This window comes from Urocampus carinirostris, chromosome 19, assembly GCF_059441175.1.
Source record: "Urocampus carinirostris isolate Australia breed hairy pipefish chromosome 19, RoL_Ucar_1.0, whole genome shotgun sequence".
NCBI classification, from domain to species: Eukaryota; Metazoa; Chordata; class Actinopteri; order Syngnathiformes; family Syngnathidae; genus Urocampus; species Urocampus carinirostris.
This window is the reverse complement of record NC_142367.1, coordinates 13,361,859-13,381,988: the sequence shown is the minus strand read 5'-3', so window position 1 is coordinate 13,381,988 and position 20,130 is coordinate 13,361,859. Positions and strand designations below refer to the sequence as shown.

Here is a 20,130-nt window from a genome sequence, read left to right as displayed (position 1 = left end):
CAAATATGCTAATAAAAGACAAAAGCGCCTAAATATGAATAAAATGATGACTCACAACACGTGGTAAGCTTTCTCTTCTGGCTTTGATCTCTCTGATCTCCGGCAAAACTAACCTAAAATGCGACAGAAACAAAATTAAAATAAATCCAAACAGCTTGCCGACATCATTTTTGCCGTTCCATGTATTCCGTTACTCCCCAAAATTTAGTACCGGTAATTCTATTCATATTTAGTTTCTTTTCTTTTATTAGCATATTTGGTATTGGAGTAGTCCAAAGGTAATTGAAAGTAATCCAGTTAAAGTAACCCTACCCAACCCTGTTTATCTATTTAATTTGATTTGATCTGACTGTGCAGTCAGTGCTGTCGCAGTAGAGCGTGCACCAATGGCCGATTTACAACACCTTGAATTCCCTGGTGGTCTCACAGCCAAGTACTAACCAGGCCCTGCTTAGCTTCCCGAAATCGGTTGTTCTCAGGGTGTTTTTTTTGTTTTCATTATATCTAAATAAACAGGAAAAGGTGGTGACCCAGATGCCTAAGAAGTTTTTTTTTCAGAAATGAATGCAATTTTTTTTGCAATGAAGCTAAAAAAAAAATCATTTTTTTTGCAATGAAGCTAAAAAAAATCATTTTTTTTAAAAGCAGATCATTGCAAAACATTTGTAGCATGAATTGAAACAATAAAGTCTGATTTTCTTTTTTTTTTTTTCAAGGAAAGATTTGGGAGAGGTGGTGACCAAGATGCTGCAAGTCAGAGGAAACTCGTTAATTAAATACATTACATAAGAAATATTGATGGTATTGATAAAACAAATTGTCCATTTTCTGTAAGCTAAAATGGGAAAAAATGAGATGCAGCGACCTGGATGGGTAAAAAGAAAAACATTCGCAGATTTTTCTTAGTTTAGCTAAAAAAATATTTTAATGAAAAACGGTAATTACGAACATTTTCTCGGGATGTCAAAAATATCCGGACATTGCTGTAAGTTAGATTTTGTATTGTGTGCACCGTTTTCCGAGTACAGGACATTCCTGTAGTGCTTATTTCCGCCGCTACGGCCGTGTGGCGCTGTGAGAGCTCACCCAGCATCCACCCCGAAGAAGAAATCCGGCTTTCTCTTCCTAGTTCGTGTGTAAACATTCTATACTGTATCTTCAGCGCTAAGAACTTTGACGTTTTTATTGTTTGATATCTTGTGCATCCATTCAATATGGTTGGAGTAAAGTGTAAAGAGAGACGAGCCATTTCTTTTTAAATGAAAGTGGAATATGGAAGCTCGATGCTGTTGAGAAAATGGTCTGAACGCTTTTTTTCCGCCACTTTTTTACCACGAAGGAGGACCTCTTGAAGCGCATCTTCCAAAAGTAAGTTAAACTCGATGTATTTATCTTTATAGAGCATATTATTCTATGAAATGTTTATTTTTCTGTACAAAACAATATAGGTTACTTGTACAAGCCTTAAACATGCTTATACAAACCTTAAACATTCAAAATATAGCACTGAAGCAACTTACGATCGTCCGGAACCTCTCGTTCGTAAGTAGGGCAGCGTCTGTATGTATGCATCAAGTCAAGGCATGACCTAGAAGACGTTGTCACTCAAATACCAAAGCTCCATAAGCATTTACCTCTTGTATCGTTTTCCATCAATTACACTGCCACACCTTCTATACATGACAACCTTAATGACTCAATTCTTTCTTCCTTCACAGAGCTGACCTAAAATTTTCCCAACACAGATTGGTTCTCAAAGACAGGTAACAGGTTCTTGTGTAGACTTGGCACGCGTATTTCTTCGCGGCATTCCGACAGGTTTGGCTTACCGTCCTGGTTCATTTGCGCTCCATTTTCCCAACGCTGGCCAATTTGTCTACCTTTTTGGCCCCGATCAAAAGTCATTATGTAAGATGAAATTATTTCGTATAAAACAAGAGGTGTGTTTAATTGAACTGGATTTTTTTCCATTCGTTACTGCCAGGGACTTTCTCATCTTCTTGAACTCGAATTCAGGGTTCATATGGTTGCTTGAAATCCTTGAAAATGCTCTACTTTGAATGTTTTTTCAAGGTATGAAGTGTGCTTGGAAACACAGTACTTGAAAAAGGGCCTGGGCGATATGACTAAAGTTGTTATCACTATAAAACAATTCTTATCGGTCAATATTGATCATTATTGCGATAATGATCCTGACTTTTTTCAGTCACGTTTTAAGTCGAATTTGTTTGCCTCTGAGTAAAAGTTGACAAAATCCGATGCGGTTTCAACCAATCTTTAATATCAGAACAAAGACACTTCGTGACAAATTGTTACACAGCATTTCACAAATATGAGGAATGGTAAACAGGTGAGTACATTCTTAGAGTGGCAGCTGGTTGCAGGGGTACACAGGTAGCGCCGTGATAGCTGTCTCACCCGTTTTTTTTAAATTGGGGTGCTTGTTGAATTTCCGTTAGCACTCGTTTGGGCTGAATTGTTTCCTTCCGCGGATTCTAGCGAGTAATAGTTTTAAATGTTGCCCGTCTCGGTTGGCACATGCTGTCTTCAAAGTTTCCAGTGCACGTCGCCGCTGTTGTTTTATCGTACGCCGAGAAACCAAAATACCTCCAAACACGTGAAGATCAGGGGGCTCTCGTCTACTACTTGGCGTGTTTTGAGGTGGTATGCTGTCTGTATCTAAGATTTTCAAGTGGCAGAACTTGCTTATTTGGTTGACTAAACTCTTATTTGCCCACTATATAAGGCGCATCAAATTAAAACTACAGTTAGAGCGAGGGTTGCATTAAACATATTTATACAGTGGCTTGCAAAACTATTTGGCCCCCTTGAACTTTGTGATCTTTTGCCACATTTCAGACTTAAAACATAAAGATATAATATAAAACTGTATTTCTTTGTGAAGAATCAACAATAAGTGGGACACAATCATGAAGTGGAAAACACTTTATTGGGTATTTTAAACTTTTTTAACAAATACAAAATGAAAAAGTGTGTGTGTAATTATTATTCAGCCCCTTTACTTTCAGTGCAGAAAACTCTGTCCAGGGGTTCAGTGAGGATCTCTGAATGATTCAATGTCGAGCTAAATGACTAATGATGATAAATGGAATCCACCTGTGTGTAATCAAGCTTCTGTATAAATGCACCTGCACTGTGATAGTCTCAGAGGTCTGCTTAAAGCGCAGAGAGCATCATGAAAAACAAGGAACACACCAGGCAGGTCCGAGATAATGTTGTGGAGAAGTTTAGAGCTGGATTTGGGTACAAAAAGATTTCTCAAGCTTTAAACATCCCAAGGAGCACTGTGCAAGCAATAATATTGAAATGGAAAGAGTATCAGACCACTGCAAACCAAACCAAGATCGGGCCATCCGCCTAAACTTGCAACCCATACAAGGAGAAAACTGATCAGAGATGCAACCAAGAGGCCCGTGAACACTCTGGATGAACTGCAGAGGTCTACAGTTGAGGTGGGAGAATCTGTCCATAGGACAACAATCAGTCGTATACTGCACAAGTCTGGCCTTTATGGAAGAGTGGCATTTCTTAAAGATATCCATAAAAAGTGTCATTTAAAGTTTTCCACAAGCCACCTGGGAGACACACCAAACATGTGGAAGAAGGTGTCAGATGAGACCAAAATCGAACTTTTTGGTAACAATGCAAGACCTTATGTTTGGCGTTAAAGCAGCACAGCTCATCACCCTCAAAACAACATCCTCACAGTCAAACATGGTGGTGGCAGCATCATGGTTTGGGCCTGCTTTTCTTCAGCAGGGACAGGGAGGATGGTTAAAATTGATGGGAAGATGGATGGAGCTAAATTCTGGAAGAAAACTTGATGGAGGCCGTAAGAGACCTGAGACGGGGACAGAGATTTGTCTTCCAACAAGACAATGATCCAAAACATAGAGCAAAAGCTACAATGGAATGGTTCACCCAAAAACATAAGGTGTTAGAATGGCCAAGTCAAAGTCCAGACCTCAATCCAATTAAAAATCTGTGGAAAGAACTGAAAATTGCTGTTCACAAACGCTTTCCATCCAACCTCACTGAGCTCGAGCTGTTTTGCAAGGAGGAATGGGCAAAAATATCAGTTTCTTGATGTGCAAAACTGATACATACCCCAAGCGACTTGCAGCTGTAATCGCAGCAAACGGTAGCGCTACAAAGTGTTAACTGAATAGGACTGAATAATTTTACAGACCCACTTTTTCGTTTTTTGTTAAAAAAAGTTTAAAATATCCAATAAAGTGTGTTCCACTTCATGATTGTGTCCCACTTATTGTTGATAGTTCACAAGAAATTACAGGTTTTTTATCTTTATGTTAGAAGTCTGAAATTTGGCAAAAGGTCACAAAGTTCAAAGGGGCCAAATAGTTTCGCAAGCCACTATATATTTCAAAGATCATAAATATTAAGAAATCTTGTTTCACAAATAAATGTACTCGCATAGAAGCATTTCATCGTAATCAAGCTTGATTAGTCACTGTTATCAGAATTTAAATTACTTTAAGAGGGGACGTTTACGGACAATGTTTATGGTTGCTGTTTTAATACACAATGTGGGCCAAAGCAAATTAGAAGGTGGTACTGTACTTTAATTTTTTCTAAACTGGTTAGGTAAAAACAGACTCAAAGATTGGATTATTCTATTTAAAAAATACATTTATAAATACTACAAATCCTATATAGGGGTTTGCTCTTTTACGAGAATAAAATACAAAATGGTCAATAGTCTCCATTTATATAGCGCTTTTCAAGTCACTGAAGACCTCCCAACGAGCTTTACACTCAACCTTTCACACACACACTCACACACCGATAGCCAGAGGCCATGCAATGCGTCTACCTGCCCATCTGGTTCAGTGTCTTGCCCAAGGACACGTTGATATAAAAAAAAAAAACACAAGTGAGGTATAACAGTCAAAATCAAAAACTGGCATTCTATGCAATCTCCTTTCGGGTGTCGAATGTTAAAAACAAAATAAACATCACTATTCTAAGGTCATAACTTAATAATAATAATAATAATAATAATTTTGGGGCGGCAGTAGCTCAGGAGGTAGAGCGATCGTTTTAGGATAAAGGGATCCCAGTTCGAATCCCGGCTTGTCCGTGTTACATGACGAAGTGTCCTTGGGTAAGACACTGAACCCCCAATACCCCCAATAAGCAGGTTAGCGCCTTACATGGCTGCACAGATCACGGCCGCTATTGGGAAATGTGAAGCACAATGTAAAGCGCTTTGGGAAGTCATTGACTTGAAAAGCGCTATAGAAATGCAGATCATTTCATAATTTTCTTTGTATTGTCATTCTTTGTAACAATGTACACAGAACGAAATGTCGATACACCTGACCCGTTGTAGCGAGCCGATGCAGCCGCAGCCAACAGAGGGCGCCGCCATTTTACCAATGTTATAAGTCTTGGGTATGACTCGGCCGAGGCGCGAACCAGCGACCTCCCAGTCTCAAAACAAGCGCCCTACCATCTAGGCTACTGAGCTGGAGATTTAAGTACATAGTTTTAAGTCCATAGTTTTTTGGTGAAAAGGTTTGATAACCATTTCCGCAAAGTAGGACCCAAACAAACTTGATCCGTTCAACCTAAGCTCAAGTGGGATATTTGGGTGCCCCAAAGCATTGAGGGACTTGTAGTAGAAGACACAAACACCCGCTCACTTGCTAAGAAGCCATATGTGTATTGGTTGATTTTTCCAAGATAATTGCATCTTCTCTTCTGCCTGCAGGGCAGAAAAGGCCCGTTTTATCCATCAATATATAGTGTAAGTCTATTCTTCTGGCGCGCCATGCAAGGGACCTATTCAAGAGCCAACAAGCACGTTAGTTGATTTTAGTTAGTAATTAATGTCAAGTGTATTATAGACCGTTTATGGCCAAACTACCTCAAAGACGCCTGATTTCGGTCAGGCCTGGTTAGTACTCGAATGGGAGACCACCTGGGAATACCAGGTGCTATAAATAGGTCACTTTTTTTTGTTGGGTTTTTTTCCTGCAGCGGCAACCTAGACTTGGACGTAGCCTTTATGGGATCCTACGGCAACAAAATGACCCCCTTTCCAACCTCTACATTTGATTTGTTTTTCGAGTCAAATAAAAACAAATTGAGATTGTCCAAAACTTTAATTCTAAGTAATCATCCGTTTCGATACAAAAAAAACTAAATGAGAGTATCCAAGATTCTGTATTCTTAATAATAATCCGTTTCGATATCAAACTTGCACCATCCCCTTTCACCCACAAGAGGGAGCTTAAACACAAAAAGTGAAGAAAAACACAGACAGCAAGTTGGCTTTGTTATAGTTTCTTTTTTCCAATTCCCCAATTCATCCTTTCACAGGCTCAATCCTAAGCAAACCCCATTTGTTTATAGTGACATAAAATAAACATGGCACAGTCACATGACAAGGGAATGGAAGGGTGGGATTTAACAAAAATAATGACTTTCAATAGATATAATATATATTTATATACTATTTTTTTGTTTCATATACTCTAAAGGATAGAATAAACGCTCTGCAAATGTTGGGAGAGTGCTATGTTGTTAAACATGTTGCATAGTCAAAAGAGACTTCACAAAGAGGGCGGGGTTTATAAATTAAAAGTGAAAAAAATACTGGTAAACACTACTTAATCGTCTCTCGACACTCCAAACAATCACACGCTTTAAAAAGAGTTAAAAAGAAAAAAAGCTTTGAGCTTGTGTACCGACGAAGGAGGCTTGTGAGCTTTCTCGATACCACGTACGCCAATTTTTCCTTTGTGCAAATATTAACAACGGAACGACATCCACGGTTTGCGATTTTTTTAAGAAAAAAAAAAGCGCATCAGACCACCTTGAAGGGAGCAGGGATTCAACACAGTCTTCTGAGGAGGGGCGCAGATATCCTCTCGGTGGGGAAACATACCTGAAGTACTCGCTTCTTTTTTTTTTTTTCCATCACGTTTATCCTCGACAAACGATTCCCGTCGCGTCTCAATAAAGTGTCTGGGGGACCTCCCCCCCGAAAAAAGCCAGACATTTAAAACAGATGAGTTCTGACCCCGGTTCCGACTCAGCGGGGAGCACGACTGCATTTTGTGTTTTTGTTTTCAAACCCGGCCCGATTCACATACATTCAAACGTCCGCCTGCATAGGGCGGCCCATCCTACGCGTCTTCTAAAGATCCCGCACTGCCTTTTTTTTCTGCGTGCGCAGAAATCTGCGTCCGAAACTAGATCCATGACCCAGGCCGGGGTCACCGGAACTCGTAGATGGCGGCGCTGCGCTCGGGGACGTGGGTGAGGTTTAGAGACTGGTACCTGGGTGAGGTGAGATAACAGATTTCAGATTATGAGCAGGCTTACAGGTACTATGGAGCAGGGGTGTCAAACAGGCAACCCGCGGGCCGGATCAGGCCTGCTAAGGGATTGAATCCGTCCCGCGAGACAATGCTGAGGGAAGCGCAAGAGAAAAGCGAGCTGCAGGTTGAGATATGTTCACTTGAAGTTGCCAAAGCCAGGTGCCTTTCACAAAGACGCTGTACTTGTATTTCTCTCTTTTTCTCTCACTCTCTTTCACTAGCTGTCTCTCCTTCTCTATCTTTGTTTCTCTTTGTGTCTTTCTGTGTGTCTTTTTACCTTATTTTGCGTCCTCTTCCTTTTTTCCTTTTCTTTTTTCTCTCTTTCTTTCCCCTTCTTTCCTTCTCTATTTCTCTTTGGATTTCCTTTTCTCTCTCTTTCCCCCTTCTCACTATCTTTATCCCTTTTGTTTATTAAAGAAATATTTAGATAATTACATTTATGTATTCTAATATAGTTTTTATTTTTTTTATTTAATGACACAAATGGATATTTGACAACTACACCCATCAGTGGCATCCAATGAGTGAATGATTCCCCATTTTAGGAAAAACAAATAATCGATCTAAAAGGGAAACACTTGACACTTAATTCCAAGAAAAATAATGTAATTGCATTAACATGAAATGAGGGAGTGCTTGAAAATTAACTGAAATTTAGGTTGACAATAAAGAAGATTGAAGAATTTTTTGCAGCCGTCAAGCTGAACATTTCCAGCCTTTTTGGATCGAGAATAAAAATAAAGGTGCAATTACCATTCAGAACTCCGATGGTAGTAGTAGCCCTCAATCGTTGCTGTGGATTTCTGGAAGCAAATGTAATAAAATCCAGCAAAGGAAGCGCCACTGATGTCTTTGATTGTGTGGTCCGGGACCAAGAACTGCTCCTGACAGAAAAAAAAACATAAGGTTAGAGTCCATTCTGAATTACTTGTTTTATCAAATTTCCCATTCTTACCTTCCACCTCATAAAAATATAATCAGAAGATTTGAGATCCTCGTAGTCAAAATCGTCCGCGTTAAACGTCTTTGCATACTGGTAGAAAGCCTGGAACTTGCCCTGATGACAAACTTGTTTTAGAAGAAAAATCTCAACGTTTAGATCTTTCAAATGTCACACGATTACCCAATGTTTGCGATCTACGTCCTCGTCCGCGTCCCATTTCCGCGTGAGGAACGGACGTTTTCGACTGATTATCTCACCGGCGAAGAAAGTGGTCAGTGTCGGGTATTCCTACAGCAAGAGATGAGGACTTTTTAATTTGGGATAGAGTAAACCCCAGAATACAGGGTCCCAGCCTTGGGACGTTTTCACGTTACTGTGTGGAACAAAATGGGTTTTTTGCCCCTCTATACAGCATTTTCCCCACTCTGTCACATCCACGATAAATTTTAAAGCTTACCAAATTCGGACTGCAGTGTTTATGCGGATGACACGTTAGGTCTTTAAGATACCTGTCTGCAGTTAGTTAACATTATCTGAAAAGGCTGGCCTGCTGTTGGTTTGTGTCACGGCATCATGAAAATACTGACATATTATTTCCTGAACTCCTTCCCACAATCACTTTCTCTTCATTCACTTCAGAATTGTGTGTGCTTGCAACAGACTAAGTTAGTTAGGGCTGCAACAACGAATGGATAAAATCAATTATGAAGGCGTTGGCAACCAGTTACCTTATCGATTCGTCGTGTTGCTTGTTATTATTAATGTAAATAAGTCGATGCAAGTAAGTACTTTTGATCTCGTTGTGAAGTTGTAGGGTTGAAGTACCACTTTAATCCGGCAGAGGGCGCCCTAAGACCCGTTTTATAAAAGTATCTTACTTTTTTTAATAATTTTTTGTTGAACATTGATAGCATCATTACAAACTAAATTTGGAACTAAACAGTCAAACACTACTCAGTTAAGGGAACCAAAAATTGGCTGCAGAAACAGAAAAAAATATGAAAACCAATTTATTTAATATATGTAGTAAAAAGAAAAATAATCATGATGACATTTTTATCTGAACACAAGGGACAAATTCTTAAGCATATTGTATATAATGCAATTTCCAAATAGGGAATATTCATCAGATTAAAATATTTAACCCCGAAAGAAATTGTGGGTTTACATTTTTGATATTTTTTTGGGGCGGAGAAATTTTTGACACATAAACTTTTATGTATTGCCATTTCTTTGTTTTTGCTTTGTTTGGTAAGTTGAAATGTAATATGATCTTTGGATATGGTAGGAAAAGAGTATCTTACAGACTTGCGGGTGTATAGCATACATTTTTCGGTATTTTTGCTTATAGTTAAGTTGTTTGACAAACCCTTGGATTTTTTTTTTTATATTATAGAGTATTCTGTTGTTTTGTGCACTATTTTTCTATGTATCCAAATTTCAATATTGTAATACAAGAGGAAATTAAAAGTGTGTTTTTAAAAAAATCGGATTCATCGATTAGTCGAAAGAATAATCGATCGAATTATCAATTAAAATAATCACTAGTTGCACAGTAAGTGTGATACAATACAGTAAGACCTCGGTTATCGCGGTTAATGGGGACCAAAACCACCCGCGATAAGTGAAAGTCCACAAAGTAGCGGCACACCTTCTAAAAAATTTTTTTTTTTAATTGATTTATTTTTTAAATTATTATTTTTTAGAGCCGGTTAATGGGAACCAAAATCCCCCGCAAAAACTGAAAATCTTCGAAGTAGCAACTACACATTAAAAAAAAAAGACAATATTTGTTTTGTTTTTTTTAATTATTTTTTAGACCGGTTTATTGGGGAGCAAAACCACCCGCAAAAAGTGAAAATCTGCGAAGTAGCGACGCCCCTTCAAAAAGAAAAAAATAAATAAATCTTATCTCATTATCTTCACCGCTTATCCTTATTATTCGCGAGCGAGCCCCTAACCCGCGGCGCGGGTACTTTCGGGCGCGATACGCATGACACCGCGACAAGCCGATCAGGTCCGGCGCTCCGCGCGGAGGCCGGCCTGACGGAAGCGCAGAATCCTCCCCCCCCCCCCCCCCCCCCCCCCCCCCCCCCCGCATGAGGGGGGGAGGGAGTCAGATTTGGGCACAACACCGGCGCGCGTTTTTGGTGCAGCTTCCGCTTCACCGGCCCCTAACCCCACAGGTCCCCCCCACCGTCGGCCAGAGCCATCGAGGGCCGTGTAGCGCCATGTAGAGCCATGGTGGCTTTTTCATCCGCGTTAACAAACGCATTTTGTAGAATACGATCGCGCTTTATTGTTTGAATAAACGCGTTATATAGACTACGATCGCCCAATTATTTTAATTAGCTCGCTTTATGGTTTCAATAAGCGTATTATATATAATACGATCGAATACGATTTGTCGGAAGCGCAGCGGAATGCGCGTTCACGCGAGGGGGGGAGGATTCTGTACGGGAGTCGGATTTGGGCACAACACCAGGAAACGAGAACGGGTCCGGACCAGTGTGTGAAGTGCCTCCATTTTAAAGACTAGGGTCGTCGGCCGACGGGGATTCCCGCAAAAAGTAAAAATCTGCAAAGTAGTGACGCCCCTACAAAAAAAAAAAAAAATAAATAAAATTTTTAAAAAAAAAAAGGGGGGGGGGGGGGGTGTTTACCATTACAGACCGCGAAGCTCTGAATCCCCGAACGTCGAACCGCGAAGTAGCAAGGTCCCACTGTACTGCATTTTTTTTTATAGATTTTAACGCAGGTACCAAGGCTTACCGCTAAATGGAGAAGCAAAAACAAGACAACCATGGAAACGAAGCTTGCGGCTATAAAAAAAAATGCAAGGCGGCACAGGAGTCGCTACGTTGCGTGGCAGTGACCAATTAACAATCAGGACCATTACTTAAAATAGAAGGGCGATTAAAGCAAGGAAATATTTTAAAAAGCATGACAGTCATTGGTCAGGGCAAGCGTCTGAGACTTCTTGTGATTAATGGGTAAACAAATGATCATGACTTTACAGAACTCAAGTAGAAATCATAAAATAGTAAAGATTTTTTCCACTGTCGACATTTTCTCACACTTCTACATCATACCTGTCAACCTCCACGGCTCCATGCCCTTACAAACTGTCGTATTTTCTCTTACAAAAATTATCTTCAACCATTTTTTTTTTTCAAACGTGTTTATTTATGTAGTTTAACATGTTATATTGTACATGTGTTTCGTTATATCATATGTATATTGTTAATCAACATTTTGTTGTGAGATGCTGAGTTGCTCGACATGAATGAGGTTTATTATAATAAAAGTTCAAAAATTAAGTTGTATAAAAAAGTTAAGAAAAAAAAGGAAGTATAAAAAGATAAAATGAAAAAAAAGACAGGTTTGTGGTTATCCCTTTAATCAGTAGATTACCAACAATAACATAATCCAGAAAATGAATTAATAATTTGAATAAGAAAATGTATTATTCTACTTAATTATTGTTGCATGTATTTTTTCCTTCGACAGTGAACGTCCAAGCTACTTAATTTTTGAACTTTTTTATAATAAACCTCATTCATGTCGAGCAACTCAGTATCTCGCAACAAAATGTTAATTAACAATATATATGATGTAACAAAACACATGCAAAATATAACATGTTAAACTACATAAATAAACACATTTGAAAAAAATATGGTTTAAGATTATTTTGTAAGGGAAAATACAACATTTTGTAAGGGCATGGAGCCGTGGAGGTTGACAGGTATGGTAATATCACAATTTCCCACCTGAGAATAGATCAATGACATACATATGCAAGTAGGAATACTTGCTGGAAATTGACTTAAAATGGATTACCCGCCAAAATCTAGGGAATATTGTACATGAAATGCCAGCCTTGAGTGTTCTTTTGAGATGAGGATTTTCGATCGGCGATCATTAGTCTTACCTCCGTTAGTCCTTTAATTTTCAGGTAACCGCATAGGTAGGAGTCCTCCATGGTGACATGCTTGAAATGGAAAAGAATACAAACAAGTGACCATGTTGGCTGCAAGCCTTCAGGCACACTTGACACGTTAGCCATTTTGCATTAAACGGCTGCATGCAAATTGAGTTCATCAGATTCATACTTAACGGAAACACAAAAGTCGTTAATGTGCATGACATGTCATGATGGATTAGCAATGTTGATGAATACGATGCTAGCCTATTGCTACCTTAGCTTACTAGCTAGGCCTACGCTCATTGATTCCCCACCTGTCAATCATCACGCCCCCGTTTTGACAGCTGATAAAAACACAATAATGTCACTTCAAACGCTTACCTGTAACACAACTTCCACGTCGTACGAGTTCCCTTTGCTTTTTTGGTGCCCCCGGAACTTGGAGCCGCTGTACATGAGCGACGTCAGCACGCCGGGCTGTCGGCTGTTGATCGGGGGCGGTGGAATAAGCAAGGCCGAGGATGCGTAGGCCGCGCGCTGGGAGTCGTAACCGGCGGGAACGGGCATGGCTCCAGCTTGGCCGGCTTGCTTTCCACACTTGCTCGGTAGCCGTTCGTGAGGACGAAGCGTTAAGGGGGCTGAAGCGGTCCCCCGGCCACCGAACCCCCCCTCGAAACCCGAACCACCGAGGACCCGGGAAAATAAAGTGGACTTCGTTGCGACGACGCAGGCAAGAGCATCAGAGGTTTTCATTGGTTTATCGTTATGGACGCGGTCATATCATACGATACTATTGGTCTGTGTGGTTAGTACCTCCACTGGAAAGGAATGTAGTTTTTTTCCTGTTGTTTTGTAGTAGAATATGTCAAGTAGAAAACTACAATTCCCTACGTGAAAGGGAAGCTGCTGCTTCACATACACGGGTCACACGCGTGCTTTTTGACACTGATAAAACTATTGTCGAATGGTATATTTATTGTTATTATTATTATTATGTAATAATACTTTTAAGATGATCATAAATGGCGAGAGAAGTCCCGAGTCACGCAGTTCATATTGGCTCGGCTGCCCGAACACTCCCTCAAACCCTGACCACTGAAATCCCAGGAATCCAAAAATGTTTTGAAACTCTTTTTCCTTTATTCAATGATTACAAACACATTTGGCACGAAACGGTACTCTGGAAAGTAAAGCGGATTTCATCCCGAAAATGATAGCGGTAGCATCGATATTTTTCATTGGTTAATTGTCTTCGATGCGGTTATATCCTACAATGCTATTGGTCTATGTAGTCAGTAGCCGTCCCCGGTTGGGTATGTAGTTTTTGTCTTATGTTTTAGAGCGAAAAATACCAAATTGAAAACTACAATTCCCTACGTTGAGGAAAAGAGCTTCTGCTTGACGTTCAGGAAGGTCACACGCGTGTTTTTTTAACGCTGATGAAACGTCTTACCACAACAAGGTATATTTATTCACGGCAAATATGTACCTGGACACTTAAAAACTCTTGATAATAACTAGAACCTAGCTTGTTTTTGCGTTTTACTTAAACTACCTTTAGCATACTCGCTGCAATGTTAAAAAGCATCGCGAGGCTTCACCGGCACTTCGCAAATGCCGTGCCTCGGTTTAAAATCAACTCCCATATACAGAAATATTCATCATCGGCCTCAACGGGTAAGAAGTTCGTTTCCTTGATTTGTTGTCTACAGCCAACTAACTGCATTTGCTTATAGAGAGAAAACGATTTTACCAAGACGTCAGTATATCACACGGTGAAGGTATGTCACCTGATCAATATACAATAAGTTCATGTCACAATAAAAACAAAATCATGCATGATTCCTTCAGGAGGTTTATACGAGATCAACCTCGATCGAAAGAAGCTGAAAACCCCAGGAGGGAAGCTGTTCACGGCGCCAAATGAAGCCCTGGCCATCGCCGTGGCAACCGAGTGGGATGCTCAAAGGGATACGCTCAAATTTTACACCATGCATATGGTAACACTTGAATTATTCATCATATTCAAGACACCAGAATGCCATTTTCTTTGAATTGTTTCTGCAGACAACACTTTGCAACACCGCGTTGGACAATCCGACAGGACGCAACAAGGATCAAATGATCAGCGCCGCCCTGAAGTTTCTAGAGACGGACACTGTTTGGTATGTTCATCGTGGAAATCAAGTTCGTTGAGATGGTTAAAATTTTTATTTTTGTTGTAGTTACAGAGTAGACGAGCCCGACGGTTTAGTAGATCTACAAAAGAACGAGTGGGACCCTGTTTTGAATTGGATTGAGGAGAGATATAACGTCACCATTGGCTCCTCGTCCAGTATTATGGGCCCGGACATCCCTCAGGCAACCAAAGAGACCTTCTGCCAACATCTCAACTCGTATAACTTCTGGTCTCTTACGGGTAATGCTCTAGCAAATGAGTAGATCCAATTATTGATTACAGTCGACGCCAGAGATACAATATTAATCCGTTCTAAGGTGGGAATCGCAAAGTGAAATTGCTGTGTAGCCTGGGATAGAAATGTATTCTAATGCGTAGCTAATAGTAAATGGTAAATGCATTTTATACAGCGCTTTCTAAGTCAGGTGTGTGTGTGTGTGTGTGTGTGTGTGTGTGTGTGTGTGTGTGTGTGTGTGTGTGTGTGTGTGTGTGTGTGTGTGTGTGTGTGTGTGTGTGTGTGTGTGTGTGTGTGTGTGTGTGTGTGTGTGTGTGTGTGTGTGTGTGTGTGTGAACGGGTAAGAGAATAACCCCGGTACCCCAGTTGTAAACATTAAAATAACAAAATAGTATATAGGAGGAACTACTAATGTGTAACAAATGCACATATTAAATAACATTATAAATAAATATACATGAAGACGAAAAATGTATTTACTTTTGTTACAACGAGTCTTTATATGGTCCAATGGTGTTAGCGGGTGGGGGAAAAGACTGCAATAGCGGATAAAAAAAAAAAAGATTTTCGTTCGAAGATTTCCTTGCTTTAATCGCCTCTTCATTTTTAATAATAATCTTTATTGTGGATTGGCTAAAGCCATGCAACCTAGAGAGGGTAGTGATTTGTGTGCGTCTTTTGTATTTCTTGATAATAGTAAGCTTTTTTTCAATGGTTATCGTGTTTTTGCTTTTTCCTTCATCATCACGGTAAGCATTGGGACTTGTAGCCATCAAAATCATTTAAAAATACATTATTGTATCTCCGATGAAGCACTTGACAATCTGCTTTGAATGAAAAGAAAGATATTGTGGGAGGTAGTTCATCCCAAAACTTATCGGCATTTTGATGATGCATGTCAGCATTTTATGTGACAACGACCAATAACAGACAGGCATCTTGGATACGAAGCTCATCAAAGGCATGAACACAGCAAACTCTTAATTCTATGTTTTTGGGCAAAGAAAATATTTTTTTTGTCGGTGTTGTATAGTGGTGAAAGTTACATACCAAGTGACCAAAAAAACAAGACGCACAGTAAAGTGAAAACTTCATAAGGCAGGGAAACCGTATACCGGGCATCTAGGTTTTTTTTTTTTTTTTAGCTAGAATGACAATCTCTGACTAGAGTTTTAGCATCTTGATTCATATTTTGTATTATTTCTATGTTAGGACAGTAATGTTTCTTCTTGTGTAGGACTAGAGTATGTTATCACCCAGCTGAAGTCTGTTGTGTTATCGCTTGGGATGATTGACCGACATCTGAGCGTAGAACAGGCTGTCCTGCTCTCCAGACTGGAAGAGGAATACCAGGTATATGCGCAGAAATCCACGTAAGAGGTCGTAATCCACTGTAACATCTGCGCTCAGTATCTTCACTTGTTCTCTTTTTCACAGAATTTGGTTCTTGTTAGTTTTAGTTCGGTGTGTTCAGTTTTTTCTAGTTACCGGTAGTTTAGTTTGTTATGTACTTTTTAGTCATTCTTTAAATGCTGTTCAAAAGTTGAAAGATTAAAGCAAATATTGTAAAACCGTTTAGTTCACGCAGAGTTGTTTAAACTTTTGACAACTCGCGATTTAGAAGTCAAACTTAAAAATTAAAACTTAATAGCTGTTTTAATTTTCTAGTTAATGCAGAGTTAACTTTAATGTTTGATTTTGTACAGCACTTGGCCTTGTAATATTAAAAATGCAGACATTTATAACCACCCGGGTCAACTCAGAGTAATAGCTCTAAAGTTTCAGCTTTGAACAGCATTGAGTGCTTTTTATAAAAGGGTTCAGCTTTCAAGTTCCTCAAATTCTTGAGTAAACATAAAGTTAAAGCTTTAACTTTTTAACAGCAGTCTTTAAATGATAGATGTCCCATCCTGCCCAGTTCTGCTCTAGTTTGATCAATTGTTATTTCTTGGGTTAATTCAGAGTTGAGGATTAAAAGTTATTGCTTTTGACAGCATTAAAGCTTTAAAGAAACATTGGTTATTATTTAGCCCTTATATTAGTAAAACAAGACTCCATTCTTTAAAATAATATTGATTTGAATATCAAACACGAATACATGAACTATCATATATGTATTTTTTTTTTCTCAAACATGGTGGTCAAGAAATTTTGAATATATTTTACATAACATAAGGCACACCGGGAAGGAACTGGCATTATTGTCTGGCTTCTTGCTGCTACAGCAACCCCCAAAAACCTTGTGACAGGCTGGGGGGAAAATGAGAAGTAAAAGGGTGCTGTTTTGTCACTTCAAGTCTCTGTAGTTTGTATTATTCCTTATGCTTGTGTTTTTGGTTGCACTCCACCATATAGCGAAATCTAGTGGTCAGTTTTGAGCTTTATCTAACAAGTGTCAACTCTCAATGCTTAAATGAACAATTTGAAAGCGTTAACTTAACAATTCTATATTTCAAGTCCACTACTGCTCTAATGCAATTTATTATTTGCATTGAAGCATTGAGATTTACATCTTCATCCAGAATCCCCAAATTATCATTACTGATTTGTCTTTGCTATAGCTGCAGCTCTTGATGTGAAATAACCCTGAGGTTTTTATTTGTTGACAGATACAATGCTGGGGAAATGTTGAGTGGGCTCACGACTACGACATGTACGAGCTAAGGGCTCGTACCGCTGCTGGCGCACTCTTTGTGCAGCTCTCGTCCGAGAGTTCTACTGTCAAACGCAAACTTTTGCAGGACTGAGAAGGAAGCTTCCATGCAAACTTCTTATTGAACTGACACCTTTCTGGTCAAGTCAAGTCATGTACATTGGATCAATAATAGAATATTTGCAAAGGCGGATGCTTGACATCTCAAACGTCTTTATTTGATTTGTATTTTTACTATGTGTGGAGACTGAGTTTCCAGCTTGTTCAGTCATCCATGACATGTTTGAACTCCGAGCATGAAGCTAATGGATGTGAATGAATAAGCATAGTATATATGTTGGGTTTGACCAAATAAATTTGCAGGAGGCACCATTGTCCATTTTAATTTTGCACAGAATATTTTTAGTTGGTAGGACTCAAGTTCTGCATTCTTCAAAGTCAATATTTGTTTAAATTTTTCTCAAATGCAAGGTTACAATAAATACAATTGAAATGAAAGTAGAAAATAAAAAAGGGCTTAGGAGAAAAAGCCAAAGTTTATCTTGCTAACAGATTTAAAAAGAAGAAGAAAAGAATCACATTTTACATACCTGTCTACTTGTACATTTTTCCCGTATTTTATATATGATATATATATATATATATATATATATATATATATATATATATATATGCACGACAGGGTGGCTGTCCTGGGAAATTGAAATTCGGGGATGAATAAAGTATCTATCTACCTTGGTCATATCCCTCAAGAGGGATGACTGACAGCAGGACAAACACATACAATAACAAAATAAAAAAGGAAAAAAATAGCAAAAACACACACAAACATTTTTGGACCATGGCCATTCCAAATGCCCAAACACCCAAACTAGTTTGGCACCTCGGCACCCAAGTTGGTCATGCTTTCATCGCTCCAGATGAAATATATATATTAGTCCGTCTTGCTGTGAGTAAATGTGTGCCGTGTTATGTTAGCAAGGTTTATTAACTCCTAATAAGAGCAATCATTTGAAATCTATCCATTATCTGCACCGCTTACCCTCAGTAGGGTTGCAGGGTGCTGGAGCCCATCCCAGCTATCTTCGGGCAGTGGGCAGGGGACACCGTGAGCTGGTTACCACCCAATTACAGGACAACTTACTCGTTCATTGACACCTAGGGACGATATGGACTACCTTGGTCATATCCCTCAAGAGGGGTGACCGACAGCAAGACAAACACATACAAAAACAAAGAAAATAAAAAGGGAAAAAGTAGCAAAAAAAACACACAAAAATATTTGAACCATGGCCAACCCAAATGACTAAACGCCCAAACAAATTAAGCACTTCGGCACACAAGTTGCTCATGCTTTCGTCCCTCCAGATGAAACGGGACACAAGAAAGCGGCCATGTCATTCGATCAGGGTGACACAACACACTCTTCTGTTCAACAGCAGGGCCCGACAGCTTTCACTGATTTACCCCTGCCGCATCATACAGGTGCCCTGCCCATCCCTTGGAACGAGTCTAAAAATCCCACTATCCTTTTACAACACCTCTCCATTCATTCCTATCAACAACAAGAGCTCTAGCTTCCACTATATTTAGAACTCTTTCCTGCAGTGAACTCATAACATCTTCCATCCACGTCAATCGCCGCCTTCCTCTTGGTCTCCTTTCATTTACTTCTGCTCTGTAGATCCTCTTCAACATTTGCTTCTCATCCATCCTCTCCATGTGTCCAAACCAACCGAGGCCTCTCTTATTCACAGCTTGCTCAATTCCACTACTACTCCAGTTCTGTCTCTTAATTTCATTTCTCAATCTATCCAATCTTGTCACTCCTAACATACTCCTCAAACAATTCATCACAAAAACATTTAATTTCCTTCTCAAATCTGCGTTCAGGCTCCAAATCTCTGCAACATACAACACAGTCGGCACAATCACACTCTCATACAGTCCCCTCTTAACATCCATACTCTTGTTGCTCATCACTCTCCTCAGAGCACCCAAAACCTTGCTTCCTTGATTCACTTTGTGCAATACCTCGCACTCCATTCAACCAACTGCAGCCACATCACAACCCAAGTACCTAAAGCTTTCAACTTCTTCCAGCACCTGTCCATGCAACCTGATTTCTAACAACATGCCCACTCCATCACGTGAACACTTCATCACCTTACTCTTCCCAACATTCACACATAACATACGCCTATAACACACTCTTCCAAACTCCATTACCAAACTTCTCAATGTTTCCTTAGAATCAGCCGCAAGCGCTGTGTCATCTGCAAACAACAACTCACTTACCTGCCACACCGTTCCACTGTTATCCATCATCTCTACACCTCTGCCAAATACTCTTGCATTCACCTCTATCACCACACCATCCATGCACACGTTAAATAGTCATGGTGACATCACACACCAGTCAACACAGGAAACCACTCACTTGTCTCACTCCCTGCTCTCACACATGCTGTGCAGTTCACATAAAAACTCTTCATTGCTTCCAACAACTTTCCACCCACTCCATACATCACCATCACCTGCCACAACGCCTCTCTATCAACTCTGTCATACGCCTTCTCCAAGTCCATCAAAGCCAAATAAACATCCTTACCCTTTGCAAAATATTTCTCACACACCTGTTGTACTGCAAACACCTGATCCACACATCCTCTTCCTTTTCTAAAACCAAACTGCTCCTCTGTCACCACCTCATCCGTTTTTTCTTTCACTCTCTTAATCAAGACTGTTAATATAAATGCATTTTTGAATGAGAAGAAACGACATGATTGTAAATAATGCAGTTTACCGTCTCCGACCTTTGG

At 39.6% G+C, this 20,130-nt stretch overlaps 2 protein-coding genes across 2 annotated transcripts; one reads left to right on the top strand and one right to left on the bottom strand.

Annotated features, from left to right (window-relative positions):
• Positions 1 to 6,314: 6,314 nt before the first annotated feature.
• Positions 6,315 to 13,078, bottom strand: LOC148347379 (glucose-induced degradation protein 4 homolog). The gene is made up of 6 exons (XM_088323064.1): positions 12,623 to 13,078; positions 12,248 to 12,307; positions 8,494 to 8,601; positions 8,326 to 8,427; positions 8,124 to 8,254; positions 6,315 to 7,329 (listed from the first exon to the last, which is right to left on the bottom strand). The coding sequence occupies exons 1-6, from the start codon at positions 12,992 to 12,994 to the stop codon at positions 7,266 to 7,268; spliced, it is 837 nt and encodes a 278-aa protein (XP_088179190.1). The 5' UTR covers positions 12,995 to 13,078; the 3' UTR covers positions 6,315 to 7,265.
• A 531-nt stretch (positions 13,079 to 13,609) lies between these two features.
• On the top strand, positions 13,610 to 17,677 carry atpaf2 (ATP synthase mitochondrial F1 complex assembly factor 2). Its single transcript, XM_088323063.1, has 7 exons — positions 13,610 to 13,918; positions 13,978 to 14,022; positions 14,093 to 14,241; positions 14,309 to 14,406; positions 14,467 to 14,660; positions 15,893 to 16,008; positions 17,265 to 17,677. The coding sequence occupies exons 1-7, from the start codon at positions 13,816 to 13,818 to the stop codon at positions 17,400 to 17,402; spliced, it is 843 nt and encodes a 280-aa protein (XP_088179189.1). The 5' UTR covers positions 13,610 to 13,815; the 3' UTR covers positions 17,403 to 17,677.
• Positions 17,678 to 20,130: the final 2,453 nt, after the last annotated feature.

Bases quoted from the DNA above. Each gene is read 5' to 3' on its own strand.
- atpaf2 (XM_088323063.1), top strand. From the start codon at position 13,816: ATGTTAAAAAGCATCGCGAGGCTTCACCGGCACTTCGCAAATGCCGTG. The intron at 14,242-14,308 runs GTAACACTTGAA...TTGTTTCTGCAG, and splicing joins AATTTTACACCATGCATATG to ACAACACTTTGCAACACCGC. The intron at 16,009-17,264 runs GTATATGCGCAG...ATTTGTTGACAG, and splicing joins GACTGGAAGAGGAATACCAG to ATACAATGCTGGGGAAATGT.
- LOC148347379 (XM_088323064.1), bottom strand. From the start codon at position 12,994: ATGAAAACCTCTGATGCTCTTGCCTGCGTCGTCGCAACGAAGTCCACT. The intron at 8,255-8,325 runs GTAAGAATGGGA...TTTTTCTGTCAG, and splicing joins ATATTTTTATGAGGTGGAAG to GAGCAGTTCTTGGTCCCGGA. The intron at 7,330-8,123 runs GTAATTGCACCT...CACCTCACCCAG, and splicing joins TACCATCGGAGTTCTGAATG to GTACCAGTCTCTAAACCTCA.